Source organism: Polyodon spathula, chromosome 2 (assembly GCF_017654505.1).
Source record: "Polyodon spathula isolate WHYD16114869_AA chromosome 2, ASM1765450v1, whole genome shotgun sequence".
Classification (NCBI taxonomy): Eukaryota; Metazoa; Chordata; class Actinopteri; order Acipenseriformes; family Polyodontidae; genus Polyodon; species Polyodon spathula.
The window spans coordinates 54,859,183-54,882,492 of NC_054535.1; the positions used below are offsets into that span (position 1 = coordinate 54,859,183).

At 36.5% G+C, this 23,310-nt stretch overlaps 1 protein-coding gene across 8 annotated transcripts in view; it reads left to right on the forward strand.

Annotated features, from left to right (window-relative positions):
- pcm1 (pericentriolar material 1) overlaps positions 1-23,310 on the forward strand; it is a 40,808-nt gene that overhangs the window by 14,821 nt on the left and 2,677 nt on the right. For 6 of the 8 annotated variants that reach the window (XM_041225544.1, XM_041225578.1, XM_041225551.1 and 3 more), the window contains 24 exons: positions 2,300-2,454; positions 2,976-3,208; positions 3,329-3,462; positions 3,762-3,891; positions 5,950-6,084; positions 6,639-6,811; positions 7,021-7,206; positions 7,500-7,725; positions 8,002-8,147; positions 9,088-9,269; positions 9,650-9,812; positions 10,232-10,584; positions 10,956-11,111; positions 12,261-12,317; positions 12,768-12,940; positions 13,986-14,117; positions 14,524-14,659; positions 14,786-14,920; positions 15,061-15,185; positions 15,289-15,423; positions 20,049-20,243; positions 20,398-20,448; positions 20,830-20,950; positions 22,987-23,144. In XM_041225544.1, coding sequence (XP_041081478.1) covers positions 2,300-2,454; positions 2,976-3,208; positions 3,329-3,462; positions 3,762-3,891; positions 5,950-6,084; positions 6,639-6,811; positions 7,021-7,206; positions 7,500-7,725; positions 8,002-8,147; positions 9,088-9,269; positions 9,650-9,812; positions 10,232-10,584; positions 10,956-11,111; positions 12,261-12,317; positions 12,768-12,940; positions 13,986-14,117; positions 14,524-14,659; positions 14,786-14,920; positions 15,061-15,185; positions 15,289-15,423; positions 20,049-20,243; positions 20,398-20,448; positions 20,830-20,950; positions 22,987-23,144 — 3,790 coding nt within the window. The remainder of the gene's footprint in view (positions 1-2,299; positions 2,455-2,975; positions 3,209-3,328; positions 3,463-3,761; positions 3,892-5,949; positions 6,085-6,638; positions 6,812-7,020; positions 7,207-7,499; positions 7,726-8,001; positions 8,148-9,087; positions 9,270-9,649; positions 9,813-10,231; positions 10,585-10,955; positions 11,112-12,260; positions 12,318-12,767; positions 12,941-13,985; positions 14,118-14,523; positions 14,660-14,785; positions 14,921-15,060; positions 15,186-15,288; positions 15,424-20,048; positions 20,244-20,397; positions 20,449-20,829; positions 20,951-22,986; positions 23,145-23,310) is intronic. The other 2 variants (XM_041225573.1, XM_041225568.1) reach the window with 2 other exon arrangements.

Sequence of the window (23,310 nt, forward strand, 5' to 3'; positions counted from 1 at the left end):
ACATGATTTTTTCATGTTTGGATATTTGCTCATAATTTAAATATTAGTTTGGATATTCGTTCGTTTTGAAAAAGTAATAAAAACCATTACTGTTCAGATCATAGCCAGAGACAGCATAGCAGCATGGGGATGTGCACCTTGTGTGTGTGTGTGTGTGTGTGTGTGTGTGTGTGTGTGTGTGTGTGTGTGTGTGTGTGTGTGTGTGTGTGTGTGTGTGTGTGTGTGTGTGTGTGTGTGTGTGTGTGTGTGTGTGTGTGTGTGTGTGTGTGTGTGTGTGTGTGTGTGTGTGTGTGTGTGTGTGTGTGTGTGTGTGTGTGTGTGTCTTTTTATTTTACAGCAAGACCTTACGCTGTGTAACACATTTAAAGTGAAAAAATATCCCAGGAGTAAAGAATACATTGTGTAGGTCTACTTTAACCCAGTGAATTAATTTTTTTTTTCGTTCCTTGCCATTGTCCTTTCTTCACAGTAAACAGTGGCCATAGACAAGTTACTTTTTGCTGTCTAAAACTTTTAAATAGAGGCTCGAGCTGCTGTGTTGATCCTCTGTCTTATTTTTACATACATATGTACAGGTGCTTGACAAAAAAATGGAAACACCTGGGTAAATGAGGGACACCAAGTATATTGAAAGCAAGGGCTTCTACACAGGCGTGGCTCATGCACATGCTTAGGGTCACGTATAAAAATGCTGAACAGGTCTGGTTGCCTGTAAATTATGGCTAGCATGGCTGCAAGACGAGACCTCCGTGACTTTGAAAGAGGGGTGATTGTTGGGGCATGTTTGGTGTCTAAGGTGATGTCAGCATGGAACTCCAAGGGAAAGACATCATCAGCAAAGGGCAACAGTGGGCGGAAGCGCATACTCCAGGATTGTGATATCCGTGCATTAATTCGAAGTGCAAGGCAAAACGGACAAGCAACTTAATATCAATTGACTGCAAATTTCAACCTGGGGCGCGAGCAGCCAGTTTCATTAAAAACGGTCTGCCGAGAAGTCCACAGAGCGGGATACCATAGTCGGGTTGCAGTGCACAAACCTCTCATCACACCTGGCAGTGCACAGTGAACCCAGTCGAGCATTTATGGGATGTTCTGGAACGATGCCTGAGACAGCGTTTTCCACCTCCATCAACCAGACGTGAGTTAATTGACTTTCTCATGACAGAATGGTGCCGCATCCCTCCTGCAGAATTCCAGAGGCTGGTAGACTCTATGCCATGGCGCATACAGGCTGCACGTGGTGGCCCAACGCCTTACATAATTTTTTTTTTTTTTTTTTTTAAAGATATCTTTTTCATTTGCAATTTTTTAAACTGTCGCGCAACTTCTGGTGAGGCGGTAAATAAATGTAAGGTATTTTTGTCATTTTTTAACGAATACCAACATCTGATATTTGTATCTGAATAAATGTAAAAAAAATATTTGTTTGAATATTCTGATATTTGTCCCAGGACTAATTGTAATGCAGTGAGCAGTTTTGTTCAGGTTAACTGATATGACTGATGTGATATTCTGTAACTGCCTCAATGACTGTGGGAGACTGGACAAGTTAAGCTGCTGTTGAGAAGAGATGCAGGAAGTGCATTTTGAATAAAAAATGAAGGTACAGGATTATATTAGGAAAACAAACATTTCAAACGTCAACTTTACATACCAAAGTGTATAAAACATGTAAATAAGCAGTTGTATTTGTAGTTTTTATATTGGACTTAAAAAAAAAAAAAAAAAAAAAAAAAAAAAAAAAAAACACATCTAAACATGTACTTGGCAGTAGTACGTTTTTACACCAAATCTGTAGTTCTAAAGAAAGTATAGGAACTGTTTTGCACTGTTGGAAGGATACATTACATAAAACTTCATTTAAAGTTTAAATGTGTTTTTTTTTTTTTTATTAAATAAACATCAATTTTATAAACACAATAACCCACTCCAGGGTGTGCAGTAAGACATCATCTTACTGCACTTTTGGGTGGCTGAAGGCACTTGGCCTATGGCTTCATGCCTTACAATACACAGGTATGCACAGGGTAGCAGAATGTCCAAAATCTTCGGGGGCACAGACTACAAACCTACGGGGGGGGATTCATATACTTAATATTGTGTGATGCCAAAATTACGTTATTTTTACTCTTTGTTTTTCCAAAGCAATTTTATTGACTGACTTTTTTTTTTTTTGTTTTTGTTTTCTTAAGTGGGAACTTTGTGGCTGAAGTTATTCCAATCCATGGACATATACTGGTTTGAAACCTTTTGCTAACTAAGTCTGTTGTAAATGTTCATTTTTTATGCTTTTTAGAAACCCACAAAGAAGCGGAAATAGGGCAAATGTGAATAGTCTGACAAATGCACAGTGTGGCACAAATAATAGAGATGGAAGACTGAATACAAATTGCGAGATCAACAACAGATCGGCAGCTAACCTGAGGAGTTTAAACATTCCATGTGTGATAGGTACGAAGCTGTTTTGTTGTTTTTATCAAAGCTGAATATTTGAAAATCCATTTATTGGCTTCAATGCCCATGTTCTCTTATCCTCGCCTGCAATGTCTTTGCTGGATAAAGTTCCTCTCCAGGTAGAACCAGTAACAACCAGTAACATGCTGTTCTATCCTGCTGTGTTGAAACTGGGACAGATGAATTTCACTAGATTTGGGCTGAAACCAACATAAATAAGTAACGATTGTTGTACCATTAAAGTTGAAGAACTATTTAAAAATTAAACATGAAGTAACCAATTAGTTGTATGATACTAAAAGGAATATAGTTTCTACTAGCATGTTAGATGTTGACACACTTGCTGTGTCTCCAGTGCCTTGTAGGAGTGCTGACAATCTCCAAAATCCTATCAGCCTTAATGGAGAGGATGTATTTTTCTAATCCCTTATGTTTTCATATTGTCACAGCTACCATTTCCTTTTTTATTTATCAGTATGCGGCATTTCATTTAACGTGAGTGTTTTCTTTTGTTTCAGAGTGCCAGTACAATCGAGAGAGTGCTTTCAATGAGGAGGACGATGATGATGAGGATGATTACAAAGATGATGATGAGGAGGAGGAGGATCAGGATGATGAGGGAAGTGAAGGTTCTAATTCCAGCCAAAGGAGCGATTTTGAAGATGATACAGAATTTGTAGAGAAAATCCATAGACTTCATACTGCTAAAGAGAAACTGAGACAACTGCAGGAGCTTGTTGTAATGGTACAGGTGAGTTGCAATGCCTTTTCTCAGCAGTACAAGTTAGTGTCATAGTCGTTAGGAATAATGTTTGCCCAACTGTGATGAAACTAGGCAAGATCACCTGATTTTTTTCTTCTAAATATTTAGGACAGTGATGCTGATCAAGTCATTTCAAATGCATCCAATGTGATTGAGGAAAATGAGGGAAATCACCAGCCAAATAACACCAGGCCTAATGTTCCTAAAACACAGAAGGATGTTGCATTAAAAGAAAAAGCAAGGTGACATATTTAATAATGTATTCCGTTTATTAAATGTAACTGGTTTTTATAAGCTGTTGTTCACAGCACAAAGACAGTGCTTTGAGGTATTTCTGTAAATGATAGAAATTTGTGTTTTATTTTTTGACTGCGTAGAATGGATTGACGTTTTAATTAATCTGTAAAGAATAAACAACTTTGTAACATATCTCAAATGATTCACAAAGAACGCATATAGGAAGCTGTTTATATTGTGAGATTATATGAAGTAAAGGTGACAACTTCTACATTTAGTTTATTGGATTATGATTGTTTGACAGGGAGAAGTTCTACGAAGCTAAACTTCATCAGCAACAGAAAGAACTTCAGCAGTTGCATGATGAAAGACAGCGATTATTGGAAATTCAGGAGAAGATCCAGGACTTGCAGTGGGCTTGTCCCGACTTGCAGGTAGATTCAACTTGCATGTTGGTCTAAATCTTCAGTTTAAAAATCTTTATATATATAGTTTCTTATGATTTACAGGATTTTAAATTACCGCCCACCCACCAGCTAAATGCGAGTTGATTTGGTCTGGGGCTGGTACATTTTAAATACTAGCACGACGCAGTGGTGCATCCATTTTTATTGCTGTTTTCATTTTTTGAGTCCCACGGATTCGAGATGTGGGAGTGCTGGAGATGTGGCTTTTCTCTTTTTAACCTTGGGTTATGTATGAGCATGGCAAATCTGCACTGCCTACAATAATGTGACTCCACTTTTTCAACCAATTAACATTGCCATGTGGTAGCTGGCACTTACTGTTTCAAAAAATAGCACCAAACATTGCCTTGCAAGGGTGGGTGTTTTATTGTTTCAACCTATCAGCACCAAGCATTGCCCTGGGAGAGCATTTACCATCTCCTAACAGCTGGTTCCGTTGCAATTTTTGTGCTCAACAATGTATAACACAACATGAAACGTTCTCTGGAGCATCCAGCACCACATTTGGAACAAACCTGAGTGAAGAATATTTAAACTGTTAACCATATGTCGGGGTATCTGTTGATTTAAACAAGCCATATTATTACTGTTTCTTTTCACTTTTGAGAACTAATGTGATTTTATGTTCATTTAATTTAATTAAACCAAAGTTGTGGAAATAATCATACTCTCTTCTTAGTGCTGTACTTTTCTCTCCCATGTACTATTTATTCAGTGCATTGTGTGCTTTTTTTTTAAACCGTTACTGTAGAATTGTTTTAATCAGCACCTGAAAACTTAAATAATATGTAGCCGTGGCATAAAGCCTCAAACAGTTTCATTAGCAAGTGTCTATAGCAGCTTTTTACAGTCTTTATTGAGTTACAGTAATGGCAAGCTCACAAGCACTATTTTGAAATGGTCTATTTACTGTATGGGCTTGTTGATTTGAATACTTTATTTACTGTAGGTTATGTTTTTTTATCTACAGTTAAAGGTGGATTGTTTTATTTCTGTGTTGTGATGACACAGATGTAACATTCCGCCACTGTTAAAGTATATTTCAATTGAAAGCTTAAGCTTTTGCAGTTCTGTTTTTGCAAATATTTTAATGCTTGCTATTTTTGAATAATTACTGCATAGTATTATGCAGTGAAATTTATACAACTGTTCAGTTTGTGATTGTAGCTGTTAATGAAATGTGTCGAATAGAATAAAATCTGCTTTTTAGTACCAAAGATTAATAACAAGAACTATTTGTCATTTACTGTTTAAAAAAAATAAATAAATAAATAACCGTGTACTGGTTTAATATGTGGCATTTCCAAGAGGAGGAGGAGGAGATTGTCTGTCTTGGAAATGACACCTAGCAAATTTGAAACTAACAGTCAAGGGGCATGCTTAGAAATTAGTCCCTCACTGAAACATGGTTTAGTTTTGTATTTTCTTTTTCTCTCACTCTATGACCTGTTCAATGGTCTGTTTTAATGTATTTTTACATGTTCTAATTGGTGCTTGTTTTTGCAGTTTCTTTTGTTCCCTCATTTAATATATTAAACACACACTGCAACACAAACTGCATTTTTGGTGAGCTATCAATAAACATTAAACTGAGCCAGTAGAATGTTTGTATGTGTGATCGGTGAATTATTCCATCCATTAACTAGTGGATGGAAAAAAGAATTTCAGGCACTGTGATTATTAACAGTATTTTGTATTGAGCTCTAAACTGCAAATTACAAGTCCGGCTATGGAATTTGTCATGGTTACTCATGGTATATTTAGTACCTGAAAGACATTTGACAAACTTCTTGTCAAAATGTCTAATTGTATTCCTTTTACTGCAAGTACAACTGTATAGTACATCATTTGAACACAAATTTAAACTTACTCTTTTTTTCTTGTTTTATATATTATTTCAGCCTTCTTGTGTGTTCTCATTTCTTGAAAGTTTAAACATCAAGAATAAACATGACTTTAAATAATGGGTTGCTTTGAATGTATATGAAACTGTACAAATGTAATGATCCTTCATATCTTCTCCAGTTGTCTGTGTCTAGTACAAAGAGCCAATCGGTAGTAAAAAAGCTGCCCGCTGCTACATCAACCCCTGCTGTCACTCAAGTTGCAGTATCAAAACCAGTACAAGAACCTGAAGAAGCTTCATCCCCAGATAATGAGGTAATGCACTGCCATCTTTATTTATTTTTATTTCTTTTGTAGACCCTGGCATAGAAATAAGAGTCCCATTAAATAGCAGTTTGATCCACTCCTGGTTTCACTGAGTTTAATAAGACATACCTGAGATTATGACCTATTTTGTGGCTAATCAAGCTCATGTTGGTGTTCTTAAATGCTTACAAGCTGGCAACCTTAGCCAATATTTTAATGCCAGACATAACTGGAAGTATAGATTCAGCTTCTGTTGAAATAATTGAGTACTAAAAAAAAGCCATGCCTATTTATGCAGTTAAATTGTATTCCTACTGTAAGTGCTGATGAATACATCCATATGTTAATTATTGAAATTTGATCATATAATCATTACTATTACAGTAATAATTGTAATTATTTCCTGAAGTATGTCTAAAATTTGAATGTTTAATTAAAAGCTGTTTGACATCAGTATTTAGAACACTACCTGTAAATGTAGAACTTTTGTGTTTTGCTTATGTATTAGGCTATTTTTATGAAATATTTTTTTCTTTTTCATTTATACATGTATCTAACTATAGCTCTGGTCTGAGATGCGTCGACACCAGATCCTGCGAGAAGAACTTCGACAAAGGAGAAAACAGCTTGAATCTTTAATGGTTGAGCATCAGAGACAAAATGTTTTGAATGATAATACCTCCAAAAGAGAAGGGACCGATGCACAGTGTTCTCAGCAAATGAGCAGAAATGAAAGGTTAGCAATTCATCCTGTGGCCTTATGTGATGGTTTCACTCATTTTAACTAGCTTATTGAACACTACCCTGTCTGATTGGGATGGATATATTTTATTACAAGATTTGTTAAGTTGAATATTTGCCTATTTTTAGAGCCTGGACTCTTTTAGCTTTCATTGTCACCTATTTTAAAGTAGCTAAAAAAAATTAAAAAAAATGAATTTACAGAACAATGGCAACATGGGGTGGGTCTACTCCGTGTGCACTGGAGGATGATGGAGATGAAGATGGCTTCCTTTCTGAAGGTGTTGAGGTGGAGGAGGAGGAAGAGCAGGGAAACACCAGCTCAAATGAAAACTTCCCTGTGCACTCCAGAAGTCAGAGACCTTTCAGTGCGAGAGAAACTAGGGAGAGGTTAGTGTTATGATCATGATGGTTTACAAATACTCTGCTTCAAACAATATGCAGTTATAGAACAATGTGTATATTAAAGTCAAAAGAAAATACAAAATACTTAAGATTGGGCATATGTTTTACAATCATCTTTTTTTTTTGAGCTTGTGTTTCTGGAGAAACTAGAATTCCGGCAAGTTTGATATGTATGGGTTTAATGGTTACTGACTGATATGTAAAGTGGTGATTTCCCTCCCCTCCCCCCGTTGACTTGTATGTGTTTACTGACATCCCTTTTCTTTTATAATATTAAGCAACTGGAGGAGGCCTCATCAGTTTTCTGTAGATGGTAACATGCACCCCTCAGCCAAGGCCAACCAACAGCAAAATGTCAGCATGAGACGGCAGGAAAATCTTCGCTGGGCATCTGATCTCTCTTTTGTTGAGGAGAAAGAGCAATGGCAGGAACAAATTAACCAGCTGAAAAAGCAGCTTGATTTCAGTAGTAGTATATGTCAAACTCTGATGCAAGACCAGCAGGTAAATCAGAGTGTGTGTTCTGGGGAGTGGTGGGGCAAATAGTCATAGTTTTAATATGGTGCTTGATTTCAAAAATTTACTTTCATTATGTAAATACACAGGCAATGTTTTCCATAACATGTGATTTAGTTAAATTAGATTCTTGCCCAGTGGCAGTGGATTCAAATGACAAGGGGTCTAAAGGGTTTGAAATAGCAAGGTTTTGTGTTATTCGGGTATCTTTTTTTCTAGAAAATGGCCATGGATTTATGTCTTGCATATGTATTTTTTCAACAGACTCTTTCATACATGCTTCAGACTCTGCTTACCAGTCCCTATAGCATTTTGCCAAACAATGTTGGATCCCCACAAGTGCACCTAATAATGCACCAGTTAAACCAGTGTTATACACAGTTGGCTTGGCAACAAAGCAACGTTCAAAGGTACAAGACATTATGAAAACTGTTTTATCATGATTTAAAATGTTGAAATAATAAAACCTGAATACTATGTATGAGTTAATCATCTCTAATCTAAAGGGGTGTCCACACTGGATGCAATGCGTATGCCGCCTCCTTGTGCCTCGCTTTGTGTTGCTGCAGACCCCTGTTCTCAACGAAGGCGGCAAGGGTGAAAGTAGGCAGGCTTCGCCTATAAACGCAAAGTGAGGGATGCTGTTTGCAAAATAAAATCTGTATCAATACACAGAAACCCTTGAGTATCTGGAATTCAACTCTACCATACACTTTTTCATGGGAGATCATGTTCACATATAACTAAATATGACCTTACTCAATCGTCCCAGCTTGACAATGACACCCCTACGTGCATTTACTTTTAGGTCTGCATCACTGTAAAAAGTATGTCTTGTATTGTAAAGCTTTGGATGTTCAGACAGATGGTTGGTTAGTTTCTTCCATCTTGTTGGTTGATTCTGTGTGAGCAGTCTTCTCCTGGGAGAAAAGCGAAGTGAAAAAATTTAAACATGTTGCTTACGCACTGCTGCTTTACGCTGCCTTCGGTGTGAATGCCTTGATTGAAAACAATATCCTCTACATTGTTTGTGGCGTACTGTGTTGCATCCAGTATGAACGTCCCTTTAACATTTTGGCTAACACTTAAACTAATGTTAATTTGATCAACATTTATCTTGCCAGTATGAGCTGCCCCTGGATTTTATTAGAACTCTTTGAATCCCCTGGAAGGCACAAGCCAAAGTGTGTTTCTATGTGAAGTTATTTCTAAAGTGTGATTTATGGTTAAGGTTACCTACTCATGGTCGGTAATTGAATGTTTAAGAATGTTTCATGGAAAGGATTATTTGGTAGACCATTGTTTTGTACCTGCATGAAGAATTTTTTTTTTTTTTTTTTTTTCAAACAGGTTGAAGCAAATGCTAAGTGATCTTGTACGACAGCAGCAGTCACAACAGACACAGCAACGTGTTAAACAGGATCCTTGCCCTTGCCCTCCATCTCCGAGTGTTGTATTTCCTTTCCATTTTCCTCCCCCTTTAAATTCAGTGAACGTGCCTGGGCTTGCACAGTTCTCTCCTATGTCTGCTGGTATGTATTCTTGTGCCAGAGCTGATCAATTTGAGTTACTAAATATAGTTAATTGCATAGATAACAGTACATATTACAGATCTATATCCTTAGAGAATCACTATGGAAACACAAACATTGGACTTTGTTGTACATTTACTTTAAGAAAAAACAATCGCTGCAGTTGTATTTCTACTTCCTGTAGCATGTTTTATGTTTGTTGAGGTGCTTAATTGTCAGAAGGGTGTAGTGCAATGTTAAACATTAAGAATATGTATTGAAAGTAATACGAACTTCGAACAATTTCTTATTGTTTTAGTTGTCTAGTGGTGGTTGTTTTCTAATGCTTACATTTAGTTTTTATTATTTATTTATTTATTTATTTTTCAATATCCTTGCAGGGTTTAACCCCATGTTTCCACCTGGCTTTGGAGACTTTTATCAAAATGCAGCTACCAAAACTAGTGAGCAACAAGCAGATCACAATACCTCTGCAAAAACAGAGTACATGGCTTTTCCAAAACCATTTGAAAGTTCTTCTCTGAATATGACAGAAAACAAATGGTAAGATGACACAATCGTGCATGTGTTTTTTAAACATTGACCACGATGCGAAAAAAAAAAAAAAATTCCAAGTTCAGTATAAATGAACATTAATTAACATACTAAAATATCTCTCATTATGATGAGTAGAAGATTTTTTTTTTTTTTTTGTAGAAGCACATTAAAGAGAGTGAGTGGTGTCATTCCTAAAATCCTTACTTATAAAAATGGATATTTGCTTGTGTATCATTCGTGGGAATTATTAACATTGCCATCATTGACCACATACTGTTGGATGGGATACCTAAAAGGGAAATGTAACTCCCAAAATAACCACATTTTTAGAAGGGGGTTATGAAAGCTTTCTTTAGACAAGCCACTGGCAATAGATCCAAGTGTCCTTTTTTGGTATTCATATGTAATATTTTTAAACAAACAAGGCAGCAAAAAGAAAACAAAGATGGAGCTGAGCAGCAGGGAGCTTGTTGGATGGATGGTGGCAAAACTGAAGAGCGTCCCTCCAGCTGCACAGGAACGGTTACGATGGGCCTGAACACCAAGATCAAGCCGCAAGCTGCAGGCAGTGGCAGAGGCAGACAGTTTGACCAGGAGTCCCTGGAAAGTTTTAGCAGTATGCCAGATCCCATGGACGCGACAACTGTGACTAAAACCTTCAAATCAAGAAAAGCTTCAGCACAAGCAAGTCTGGCTTCTAAGGACAAAACTCCAAAGTCAAAGAACAGGAGAAGAAGAAATAAAAAGCAGGACAAAAACTTGGGAGCTAACAGCATTGGTATGTATTGGAAAAATGTGAAATCTGTTAGACACTTTTTTTTTTTTGTTATCAAGAGTAGTTTTGTTGTCATTGTTAATTTTTACTGTTTACTTTGATATAAGATGGCTGCCGTATTGGGGTCATGTGACTTGTTGGTTTTCAGATGATATCCAACGCTTTGAGATTTGGTTCATATACTCGTATATGCAAGTTTGATCAAGGGTATTGTACAAGAAAAATGAACCTATTATTGGTAATTTCAGTTTCTCACACTACAGTATCAAAAGTACCTCATCTCAAACCATTTGAGGAATTACATAAGTGTACTCAAGTTATGTATACCTTTGTTCACAAATTTCTAGTTAAACAATATTTAAATATTTTTTCAGGACAAGATAGTGCTAGTGTCTCAAGTGCCAGTGAATGTAAAGAGAGGGGTCTCCACGTCAAACAGACAGAAGAATTTGGAAATGCCTTGGATAAACTAACTCATGACAATCTGGAGAAAAAATTAAGACATCGTAAACCCAATGATCTTTCATCAGGTAGTGTTGATAACAACAGTAAATAAATGTTGGATTTAAATTCTTGGAATATCTGATTTTCAGACTAGTTGTTCCTGTTAGATGTGATTTTATATATATATATATATATATATATATATATATATATATATATATATATATATATATATATATATAATTTTAGAATAGTTTAGTATTTTTTTTAAATGCTTGCATAGGATCAAGCACTTCTTTTTAAAATCGGTACAACATAAGCAGTTGGATCTGTTTGTGTGGTTTTTGGCCTTTTCCTGTTTTTTTTTTTTTTTTTTTTTTTTTTTTTGTTTTTTCCCTTTATTTATTTCAGTGCTGGGACAAATATCAGAATATCTGAACAAATATACTGCATGTATTTGAGGGCAACCCCCCCCCCCCCCCCCCCTAAAAAAAAAAAAAACATCTGTTTCTGCCAGGCATTACACAATTGGTACAAATGAGAAATATGGATCAACAACATGTTTTGCCTTACACCAGCTGCTCTTGGTTGTCTATTTATTCTGGCTGTCAAACTTCAGCATTTCAAAGAGATTTCAGATTAGCATGCACAAGCAAAAAGAAGATGCCAAATAAGTGATCTCTACATTCAGATTTGGGAAGCGAGTCAATCGGGGTCTGATTCTGTCTGCCATATGATACAGATCAGATATGTCGCTTCAGAATGCCTCACGTTTGCAACACTGTCGTAACTTGCAAAGAAAATGTATTGTGTCGTGATCAATGTTTTGTTTTTCTTTTATGATGTTATCCTACTTTTTATGTGGTGGAATGTCATAAAATAAATATAGAATTGCATAACTGCCCCTTTTCCACATGTACTTTATTAGAAGTTAATTAAGTTAAAGTAATGTTACTTTTTCTAACCACTGTAATTCTTGTATGGCATTGGCTTTGTTTTGTAGTTTAAAATAGTTTGGTAAAGTAAGACCTTCATAAACTATTCTTCTGCAAAAAAATGACTAAGCATTACATATAATGGTTTTGATAACATTTAGCAAATTAACGAATATTTGAATACCATTAAAATACCATGTTTGTCCCAGCACACACTATTTTTTAAAAACCTTTTCGCTTGTTTTTTTTTTCTGCACACCTTGTTTTGTGTATCACCTTTATCTGTCCAATTCCCTACAGCACATGTTTGGAGAGCACCCTTCCACTCTAACAGAAATGCATGCACTGAAGCACCAGGTAATATTTGTGTGTGTCTGCATGTTTCTCAGTATTGTATGTGAAAATCATTTTTTTGGACTTCTTTATTTAAGTCATCAATGTGAAGTCACTTTTTAAGAACGATATGTTAGGATTAGCAACATACTGTTCTAAGCAAGTTGTCCAGTTTTGTTATTTAAATTAACTGCAAATTGTGCTTATTCCATTTGGCTCTTAATTTGTTTTAGAAACTCCATTCAGCACCTGCAAATGTAGCTGGGATGTGTGCTGTAATTTTGTAAAAATTGCATTCATTTTATTACATTTCATTTGTTTTGAATCTGCACAACTGCTTTACACAGTTACAGAGAAAATGTGCTTACTTTTTTTGCATCTGTAAACTTGGTCACTTATTTAACCTTAAAATAGTGTAGAAATTCATTGCACTTATTTTAATTTTCTACTCAAGTAATTTTTTCTTTTTTACAGAAACTGGCAGTGATTTTTCTATGTTTGAAGCTTTACGGGATACAATCTATTCTGAAGTGGCAACTCTAATTTCACAGAATGAGTCTCGACCGCATTTCCTTATTGAGCTTTTTCATGAACTTCAGTTGCTCAATACGGACTATTTGCGTCAAAGAGCACTTTATGCTTTGCAGGTAATGCAGATTTTTTTTTCAGATGGCTGACTATCTAATGGGTTTTACAGTGATTATTATATTTAGTCCAGTATCATAATTATAAATAATATTTTAACTTAAATTCTGGGAACCTATATTTGTATGCCTTTAAAACTCCTGGGGCCCAGAACACTTTACTTTGTCCTGTGATCTAAAATGTCCATTATATTTGGGTCATGTTACAGTTTGGTTTTCTGAATGATAAATACCTAACTGATTGTCCTGATTTGCTACATGCTTGTAGCACGTATGTATTCTGTAATTACCTAGAACAAGTTCAATAGAGGGTGTTATATAAGAAAACCCTTTGGTGACAGCCCCCACTACAGTGTCAAAGCCTCTTTTCAGAACCCATTTGAGGTAGTGACCATATTTTCAAGGTTATATAAACCCTGCATGCTTAATGTGCTGACTGCTATTTTGACGCAGTGTCTTTTTGGAGGTATAGTGTTGCAGTCCTAATGTCTGATACACTGTACCAGTGTTCATTTAAAGTGAACTTTTTTTTACTGCTAAATTGCTTTAACCTCTGGCAATATTGATTGGATGCTTTGACATATGGTATCTGTAGTTGGTACACAGTTGTGTTCTCAAACTTTCTTTACAGATGATGTCCTGTGAATATTAACTGTTTCAGTGCCACACATTCTTTTAACCACTGACCATGTTTGATACAGTGTTTGCTTTCAACCTTCTGGTCATGTATACAGATGTTTTTCAGGTTTCCATATTACTTTATTTATAAACCATTTAATCTGGTATAACATACCCCTTTGATTATGCTACTGGGGATTTTTTGTTTGTTCTCAAACTCCCCTTTTCTAGCAACATGTGAGGATACAAAAATGCATAGCATATTTTCTCATTGTGCAGTTTTATCTATTCTTTAAAACTATTCCGTGGTTCCCCTTTTTTTTAACTGCTTTAGCATTTACTGTATTATGTGTGTCTGGAGTGAGGGTTTGATTTACCACACTTTTTGGGGGTGCTGGATAAAATCTATTTAAACCTCTTATAATTTTAGGACATTGTTACCAGGCATCTGTCGGAGAAGAAAGAGACAAATGAGGAGTCCGTTATGTCACTCAGTTCAGCTGTATGGGCTGCTTCTAATTCAGAACTTACTCCGAGTGAAAGTCTAGCTACAAGTGATACTGTAAGTCTCTTCATTTTTAAATTTACAAGATTTGTTTTAAACATGTTAATAAACAGTAATACAAGTAAACAAGTAATACTGCAAATAAACTACCAAAATTAAAGTAAATACAAAATATACACATTTAGATCCCAGTTGGTTTGCTGCTGTGTCTTCCATTCTTCTCAATGCACTAAAAATGTCACTGGACAACCCCCCTCCACCCACTACAAAACCAACGTTCCACAGTTCCAACACAGCCTGCACACTGACAAAAGGTTGGAAGAAACCCATAGAATAGACGCCAAACCTTGACATAGATACGTCGTGGTCCTGCAAGTGCTTTGTCTTTTGAAGTACCTGCAAACACCCTGGAGCTGAAGTGGTTAAGTAAGCACATTGTGATTCCCTGTTTGTATTTATCTAGGAGATATCGGAAAAGAACACTGAGAGCAAATCTCGCTCAAACAGAAAACAGAATGAAGGTGATGGTGGATTTTTGGATAATGCAAGTGTATTGTCAACCTCTTCAAATCTTGAACCTTTTGCAAATGATGATCTAGGTAAGTAGTTTATTTTCTGCAGTTCTGTCAACTTTATATTATGTTTTTGTGCAAAAGGGACTGGTGCTATATTAAATTGGTAAAACTAGTTTCTATTGGGACTTTTTTGCATGTTTCTTGGTGCAGGTAACACTGTGATTCACTTAGACAAAGCACTGGCTAGGATAAGGGAATATGAGCGTATGAAGCTGCAAGCTGAATATAACAAAAATGCTGCTGGCTGTTCCGCTGCTGAGCAAGGTGCTGCTGAAAGCTTAGAAGGTACTTCTTTCCTAAGACTACTGTTTTTCTTTGACTGTGCTTAACATGGTTTGCCGTGTTTCTATAAATCCCTGAACATTTTTTGTTCTCCAACAATATTTTTATTGGTTTGTTATATATTATTTTTGCTTCATGTTCAGGCAGTTGCAAGAGCCCTTCTGTTACTGGTCATGTTTCTTCAGATATTCCTTGTCCACGCATTGATACTCAGCAACTGGATAGGCAGATTAAAGCCATTATGACGGAAGTCATACCCTTTCTTAAGGTGAGTAAATAAAATGTAATGTTTTAGTAATGAAATGTAGCTGCTCAATAGAATATAAAATCTGGTAATGGCTAATCTTGACTTTTTTTTTTTTTTTTGGAAGGAGCACATGGAGGATGTTTGTTCCTCACAGCTGCTAACTTCAATTAGACGTATGGTCCTGACACTCACGCAACAAAATGATGAGAGCAAAGAGTTTGTGAGATTTTTCCATAAACAACTAGGGGGTATACTACAGGTTAGTTTGACCTACTTTTTAAATAAAAAATAATAAAAATGTGATCTGCCCATCTTCACATCAGGGTGGTTTCAGTACTTGATGATCAAACCTACAGTCAGTTCTCATTTAAGACGAACTTGGATTAAACACATTATTTAATACAATTAATTATCTGTGTGGTTGCAGCCAAATTTAGCAGTCGAATTCACTCAACACAAATTTCCTGTTTGTGCAAATTATTTTGGAGCCCCACCAAGGAAAATTTAATAAAACTAATTGCTTTAGTTCTAACATCTGTGTACTCCTAATTTGGTGCTGTTTTGTGACTACTGATCTTACGATGCATTTCGAGTTGGCATAGTGCTTACTTATCAGCGCCTTTTCCGTGAAGCGTAGAAATGAGTGACCAGTGCAAAAATCTTACATTATCCCTGCAGATGAAAGTGGAGGTATTGAAAGAGGGGGATAATGCCTCAATGTACAAGAAAGAAAAACATTGCTGCAAATTAACATTTATTTCAACCATTCTGAAAAATGGCATAAAATACAGGCCAAGCAAAACTGGATGCAAGTCATCAGTGTTTCAGGCTTGCTCAGTACCCTATTGTTGAAGACACCTTGCTTTTTTGTGGTTTTAAAAAGGACAGTCATCAGAATGAGCTATGCAGATTTCAAGTTGCAATGCATACTTTTTAAAAATTCACTTACAGCCATAGTTTCAATAAAATACACAGTACTTTTAAATTATAATACCGGTACTTTTCATTGATCTGTAATTGAAATTTGATTTCAGTGTTACTGTAACTGGATGTGAGTGTTGCGGCGTACATAATGAGTCAAGCCAGCAAATACTGCAAAACGTCCGTATTTAACCCTTTGCGGTCCAATGTCTGACCTGGTCCAGCATTACGATTTTCCTTTTCCAGTTGAATGTCGGACCCTGTCCGACATCATCGAAAAGACGTAAAGCACAGGTCTCTAGGCCTTTTTTCTCTGGAAAAAGCTGAGAAAACCATTTAACAGCCGAGTGAGACCAACAGAAGCTGAATGAAGCCGAAAAAAGAAAAGGGGGCGTGTGAGCAGTAGCCCTAGCAGCTGCAACACACAGAGATAAGCAGACCTAAACAAAGGAGGTAGTTGCTTCCGCATCGAGCGCTCAGAATATCACTGACATTTGCAGAGCTTTTTGAGATGTTATAGTAATAAAATAATAACTTAGATCGCATTATTGAGGAGTTTGGTGATAAAACGAGTGTTCAGGAGAGGATTTATCAGTATGCACGTCTATAAAGAGCAAACACAGGGTGGGGCTTGGCTGGAGATGCAGTACTGATGTCACTTAGTATTGCATTGCCCTTTAACCTCTTACGCCACCTTGTCCCGTGGGCAGAACATGGTTCTGCAATTACATATTACATATCGTAAATCATCTGTAATGTTATTTCAAAAACAAAAAAAGCAGACTCAATATCAAAAACATTGTTTTCCTACCGTCAAACAGCAAAGGAATTTTCCAAATTCGCCATTTCACCGCTGAGATATCCCCTTTGCAATGTGTCTAGTACTTCATGGTTCAAAAACAACTCTGATCGACTAGCTCTGCATTTTGCTGCTCTGACCTTACAACTATCTGTTGATGGTGAAATCTTCCTGATTAAGTTGTAGGGGAGGTCACAAGCTGTTCAATCATACATTGACTTTGTTTGTAGCCTAATCCATTGAAGAGTAATTGATGTGCGCAAGTACACACAACGACCCGTATTGCAAGGAGAACTCGGCGTTACACGCTGCGGATCAAGGTTTCTTACCATTATCTGAACATTTTTCAAATCGTAAAATTTGTAAATCGAAAGAAATGTCAAGCAGTGTTCCAAAGCATCCCAAAAAAAGTCGATTCAGTCTTTTAGAACTTTTGGAGGAGATGGATAGGAGTGAAAGTGACATTGAAAATGATCAGCTTTCTGGGTTGGAGTGCTGATTCAGTGTTTTGAAGCAGCATTTGAAGATAGATTGGATCCTCTTCAGGATTTGTAAGTATAATGGATCCACACTACATTTATTATTATTATTATTATTATTATTATTATTATTATTATTATTATTATTATTATTGCATTGAGCACTTTAGGGATGTAAATAGTTAATTTTGTACAGTTCGTGTTATTAGGTTTTTGTTCAGTTTTTCATTGTTTGAAAAGGAAAATATTTGAAGTAAACAAAAAAAAAATCTCATTGTGTTGCTTCTTGACAAAAAAATACAGTCAGGTACTGAGAATTCAAGTTACAAAAAAGTCTCAGTAGCGACATTCTCCTTCACAAACACATACTTATGTGAGAGCAATGTGCCTGACAGTTGTGGCATATGAATTGAGAGTATTTGTCATGCATACTCATCATGGGATACATTTCGGGCACCCCAAAGCTCTCCAAAAAGGCCACCTTTTGAATGAAATATTGGACAAAAAATAGAGGATGATTACAAAATCTAATTCATGTGGCAATGTATAGCATGTGAGGTGCCAGAAAGTGACATCCTTTTAGAACTTGCTCAAGAAACTGATGCATGACTGGCCATAAAGATTTACAAAAATATTCATTTTTGGAGAGGTTTGGGGACCTTTGGGCCTAGCTTTGTAAAAAACCCATGTAGAATTTGATTCCTTTGTTCAATCGGTTTCAAATTTTTGCCCAGTATAGTAGATCTGTTGGGTAAGCACTGGAAAAAAATCTGGCGCACCATGTGCTACAAGTTGAAAAAATGGCTATAGAATATAAACAAATGAAAAGAGTTTTTTTTAATATATATATTTTTTCTGAATATCTCCCTCCAGTGTGGTACGGAGTAAGACTTTTTTTTAATCAAAGCTGAGGCTTTAGTCCTGATTCCCAAGGGGTTACCTTGAATTCAAGCCCTGAACCATGCGTGTGCTGTGTATACTTTGGAAGATAATGTGATTTATTTAAGGCCACAGCTCCCTGAGGGGAAATTGTCTGTGGGGGGCTGGGGGTTTAACAGGTTAAACCGGTTTTACTGGGGGGGTATTTTAAACGGCGCATGTGAAAATAAATTGGACCTGACCTGCCTGACAGGCGCTGTATAAATGGACCGCAAAGGGTTAATAGCTACAAATAATAAATCAGTCGCCCCTATACCAACAATAGTGTAGGGGAAGCGATATACGGCTGGTTTCAGTCCCAAACAAAAACAATAACACTCCTTAACCACGGTCCTCCATGCACAAAACTGCTCCTTAAACCAGGGAAAGTGGTGCGTGTCTGTGCTGTGATATGCAGTGAAGGTAGTGATGGCTCAGTGGCAGCAGCTTCTGACGCCTTAATCCTCCTCTGCAATAACAAAAACACAACAAATAACAAACACAGTGCTCCGGCCAAGAATTCCTTCCAGTGTAAGGAGCCCTACTCCCATAACTGCGTTCACTTTGTACTACCAAACTCCTCCCTGTGATTAACCCGCGCCAGGGTTTATCCAGTCACCCACTGCCTGTCCTGCAGCTGACTACAGTGGAGTTGTTCATAATCTTGCAGCTACGCACTTGCTCCAAAATGGCCGACTTCCAGTTACTACCTACCATGGAGTCAGCCCATCTATGGGAAAGCATACTACCCCCTTTACACAGAGCTCTTTCTGGTTGGGGGGAGATTTGCAGTGCAGATTCCTTCTCGCCCCGTCACAGTTACTGTAACTTAAATACATACTCGCAGTGTGCATTGGGCTTAGACTCCTGATAATAAATTGACACAAGACTTTTTTTTTTTTTTTTTTTTGGTGGTCCCTTGAAATTCATGTTAATGAGTTGATTGTATATACATAGTTATGTTGACTCTTGCCTGCCGATCAATTTTTATTCATTGCAGTGTTACCATGTGACGTGCCAGAGCAGTATAAAGGGTATATACAGCACAATGTTTGCTGGATACTGTAAAGCCAAAGTTTTAGCCTCTCTGCTCTGAGCATTCACTCTTAAGTTTATTGTAGGCGGCTGAAGATTCCTCAGCCAATCGGAGCACTGGTTTTGTGTGCTGTATGCCATGACTCCTTACAAACCCAATTCATTACATCAACCAGCATAGTTTGTACCATACTTTATTCTCACTATCTGTACGGTATTCAATCTATCTGCCTTTTTTTCTCTTGAAAAGAAAATGTACATGGACCCAATTGCAGGTTTTTTTTATAAATATAAAAAAATAAATTGAATATAACTTGTATATAACCATAAAAGCAATAATCAAGAATCTTGGCAGGTAAGCAGTCCTTAGTTTGTTTACTTTTGCTTTTTTTTTTTTTTTTTTTTTTTCAGAATTCGCTCCAGTGTTCCCTATAACTAACATGTACTGTGTATCTAGTCAGTAAAAACAAAAATACATGCAGCTTATCTTAAGATGACTCCTTTGTTCATTCAAAAACTTTAACCTACATAAATAAACTGTTAAGACATTTTAACAGACTGCTGCAACTTCACCACTAGAAAAGTCGCTTATAATACGAAAGACATCTGCCATTCAGTGCTGTTTTAATTTGTAACATTTGAAAACCCCAACAATGTTTTTTTTTTTTTTTTTTTTTTAACCCAAACATTTCATATTCCCAAGATTAACTTTGTATTCATTTGCACTTTTAGGATTCCTTAATTAAATTTGCTGGTAGGACTCTGAAGGAATGCGGAGAAGATCTTCTTGTGGAAATTTCCGAGATCCTTTTTAATGAATTGGCTTTCTTCAGGTTAATGCAAGATCTTGATAACAGCAGCGCTATAAAACAGAAATGTAAAAATAAAATGGAACCTACAACTGTTAAACCAACTCTCAATCCAGAGGTTTGTTTATTCTTTAAATAATATCTACATTAATTGTTACTGCAAATTGTATTTATTTTTTTCCTTCTCTTGAATCATCTTGATATATTTTTATAGTTTGTTTACTACACAGACCATGAAATGTAATTTAACTTACTTTTAAAATGTATTTTAGGACAGTAAAGGTGAACAGTCTTTTACAGGAGCATTTGAGGATGAAGATAAAGTAAGTTTACTATTAAATATGTCCTGGCACTATGATTCATTGTTCTCTAATATATTTTATAGTATTGTATAAAGTTTTGTGGGCCTAGCTGTTGGATCCGATCCCTTCACAGTATGATGAATATTGCTACCAGAGCATATAACCTGTACCTGTTCAGTCTTAATAAATTGTGCCACTGGGTCTTATGGACTGCAGATACTTTAATGACCATGCCTGAGGAGTGTGTGTGCTGATGAGTATTCTATCAATGAAGATAAAACGATCTCGGTTGATTTTTACCTGGATGTTTTTCAGACCTTACACATAGACCTACTGACAGTTGTAGTTTACATTTGTTGTGAGAGTCCACTGATGCATTCTTTTTGTTTACAACAATTCCAGGACAAAGATGAAACTGACCAGGATCCTGTAATTGAGTCTGACGTTATGGAGAACATGAGTTGCAATACTTCTGACAGAGATGATGAAGATGAAGACAGCGAAGGTCTGGCCGTTTCTATAAGTAAGTATAGGAGTGATATCTTTCTTTTTGAATAGCACTTCAAAATGGCTGTAATTTTCAGGCTAATTCTGCTTTTTAAATCATTTGGCTAACTTGTCATGCATGGAATAGTCTCAAGATGAAAAATGTATGACAGGTTTATACTAGCTAAAAACAGAGGTCTCCTTCTATCTTAAGACATATACTGTTTCCGGATTATTTAAAGATTTTTTTCTAAGTATGTTTTTATAACTACACTATTAAAGAAACCATCAGTCTAGTTGTGTCAATAGTAAAGTTTTTATTTAAGGCATTTAAACACTCATGAAGCTTTGTAAAATACAGGATTTTTCCAAGTCAACGCCCCAGGGGTGTAGAGTTGATTAGGCAAAAGTGGGGGAGGGGCGTTGACTCATAGATTACATTTAGAATTAGGCATGCTTAAAATTTAAAAGGTACAGCACAGTTACGTTAAATAATCAAGAAGTGCAGGTAACATTTATTAAATGGTGAAATACAAAGTAAATGGTTTGCCTGAAAAAAGGGTGCTGTGTAAGTCCACTAATTTTAAATTTTCATAAAACACATCAACCTTTAAAGCTGAAGTCTACTGTAAAAAAACAAAACAAAGAAAGTGAATTGTAGCTTAACAGGAAAGTGTAATCAATCTGACTCGTTTTGTTGAATCCAAAACCGTAGAATTCTACAACTTAGTCATCTGAACCTTCATTATCGATGATGCAACCAATTGCCTCTCTTCTAACAGTGGTCCTGGTTGTGTCCCCAAGTGCTTCGGCAAGCTGGCTATGCAGGAGCCCATCTTCAGAGCCGTCTGCGGCCAGATTGATACCACAAACTTTAAATGAACTCTGTATAATATCCTCAGCCCAGGCTTGCGACACCCACTCAATTAAATTCTGGCATGTGGCTTGCTTCAGGTTGTCCTGAGTGGTATGTTAATCCCTCTGATGCCAGTGCACCCACAACTCCGAGTGTTGTTTTAAAAGGTGCATTCCATGAAACATCTGCAGGCTGAACAAGTGGTATACTGCAGCAGGTATAAAGAACACGTCTGTGTTGCGATGTTCCATATCATCTTTCACAGCCTGAGTCGTATGTACCCAGTATTATAATCTGTATATCCATGTTGATTGTGAAGCGCATTAACAGCACAGCGAAAGACATTGATTTCATCAATATTCTGCTGGAATTTTTTTCCCTCAGCAGTACCTCCTGAAAATGACCACATTAAACTTTTTTTTTTTTTTTCCCCAGTTTCAAAACCAACCCTCAGAGGCTGAGAAATCCAGAATATTGTGTTCTGCAGCTGCTTTTAAGGCATATGCTTCAAGCATTTTATTGCTCACCACATGCCCTTCATTTTTTCTTCAATCATCCAGTCAAAAACATCTAGGTCCATAGCATTAGATATAGGTTCCCTCCCTTGATGCAGAGATCGTAATTGATTGTTTTTCCTGTGACAGCGCTCAGCTCCAATTCCTTTTGTACCCACTCATGAATCGGACGCCGGTCAATTTGGAACTCCCACAAAGCAGCTCGATAATTGATCGTGTTGCTCCCACCAGTCAGTGAAGTTTAGTTTCAATTGTATAGCTGCTGCTCTTTGGTGGCATGTTAATGTAATCGAAAAGTGCTTATAATGCACAAGTAACTACTGTACTGCACAGCTTGTTCTACTCACTTGAAGTGCAAGATTTGAAATCTCAGGCATTATTTGCAGATGGTTATTTTATTTGTTTATGTATTTTTTTCTAATAGTTATTATAAACTGTGAAAAATTTACATTCAGGTAAAAGTTGGGGGTGGGGCGATAGTTCAAACATGGGCGTTGACTCTGCAGAATATGGTAGGTTCATATCATTAGCAAAATTTAATTAAACATTTCAAGGATATTAAAAGCAATTCCACATTAATTTACTGTGAATGTAAGTAATGAGGGATATCTATATAGGGTGGTAGATGGCGCAATACATCTTGTTCACAAATCACCAATATGTTTGCGACCTATTGATAAACATTTGTTTTTTTAAACAAAGGTCTTTCTAAAGCAGAGACTCAGGCGCTGACTAACTATGGCAGTGGGGAGGATGAGAATGAAGATGAGGAACTAGAGGAGTTTGAAGCTGGGCCTGTTGAGGTTCAGACCTCCCTGCAAGCTAGTAATGAAACTGCAGGTGAAAATGAGCAGGAACAGGTAGCTTGCAACTTTCTTTTAATTAACACAAATTAATCTTTAAAGTTATAAAACAAAACTGTGTGATGTGTTTGCTTTATTTATTTTTAATATGTGGGCCTATAGGAATTATACCTCCTTTAATGATTGAGTATAAATAATAAATACAATCTGTTTTGTTTACTCC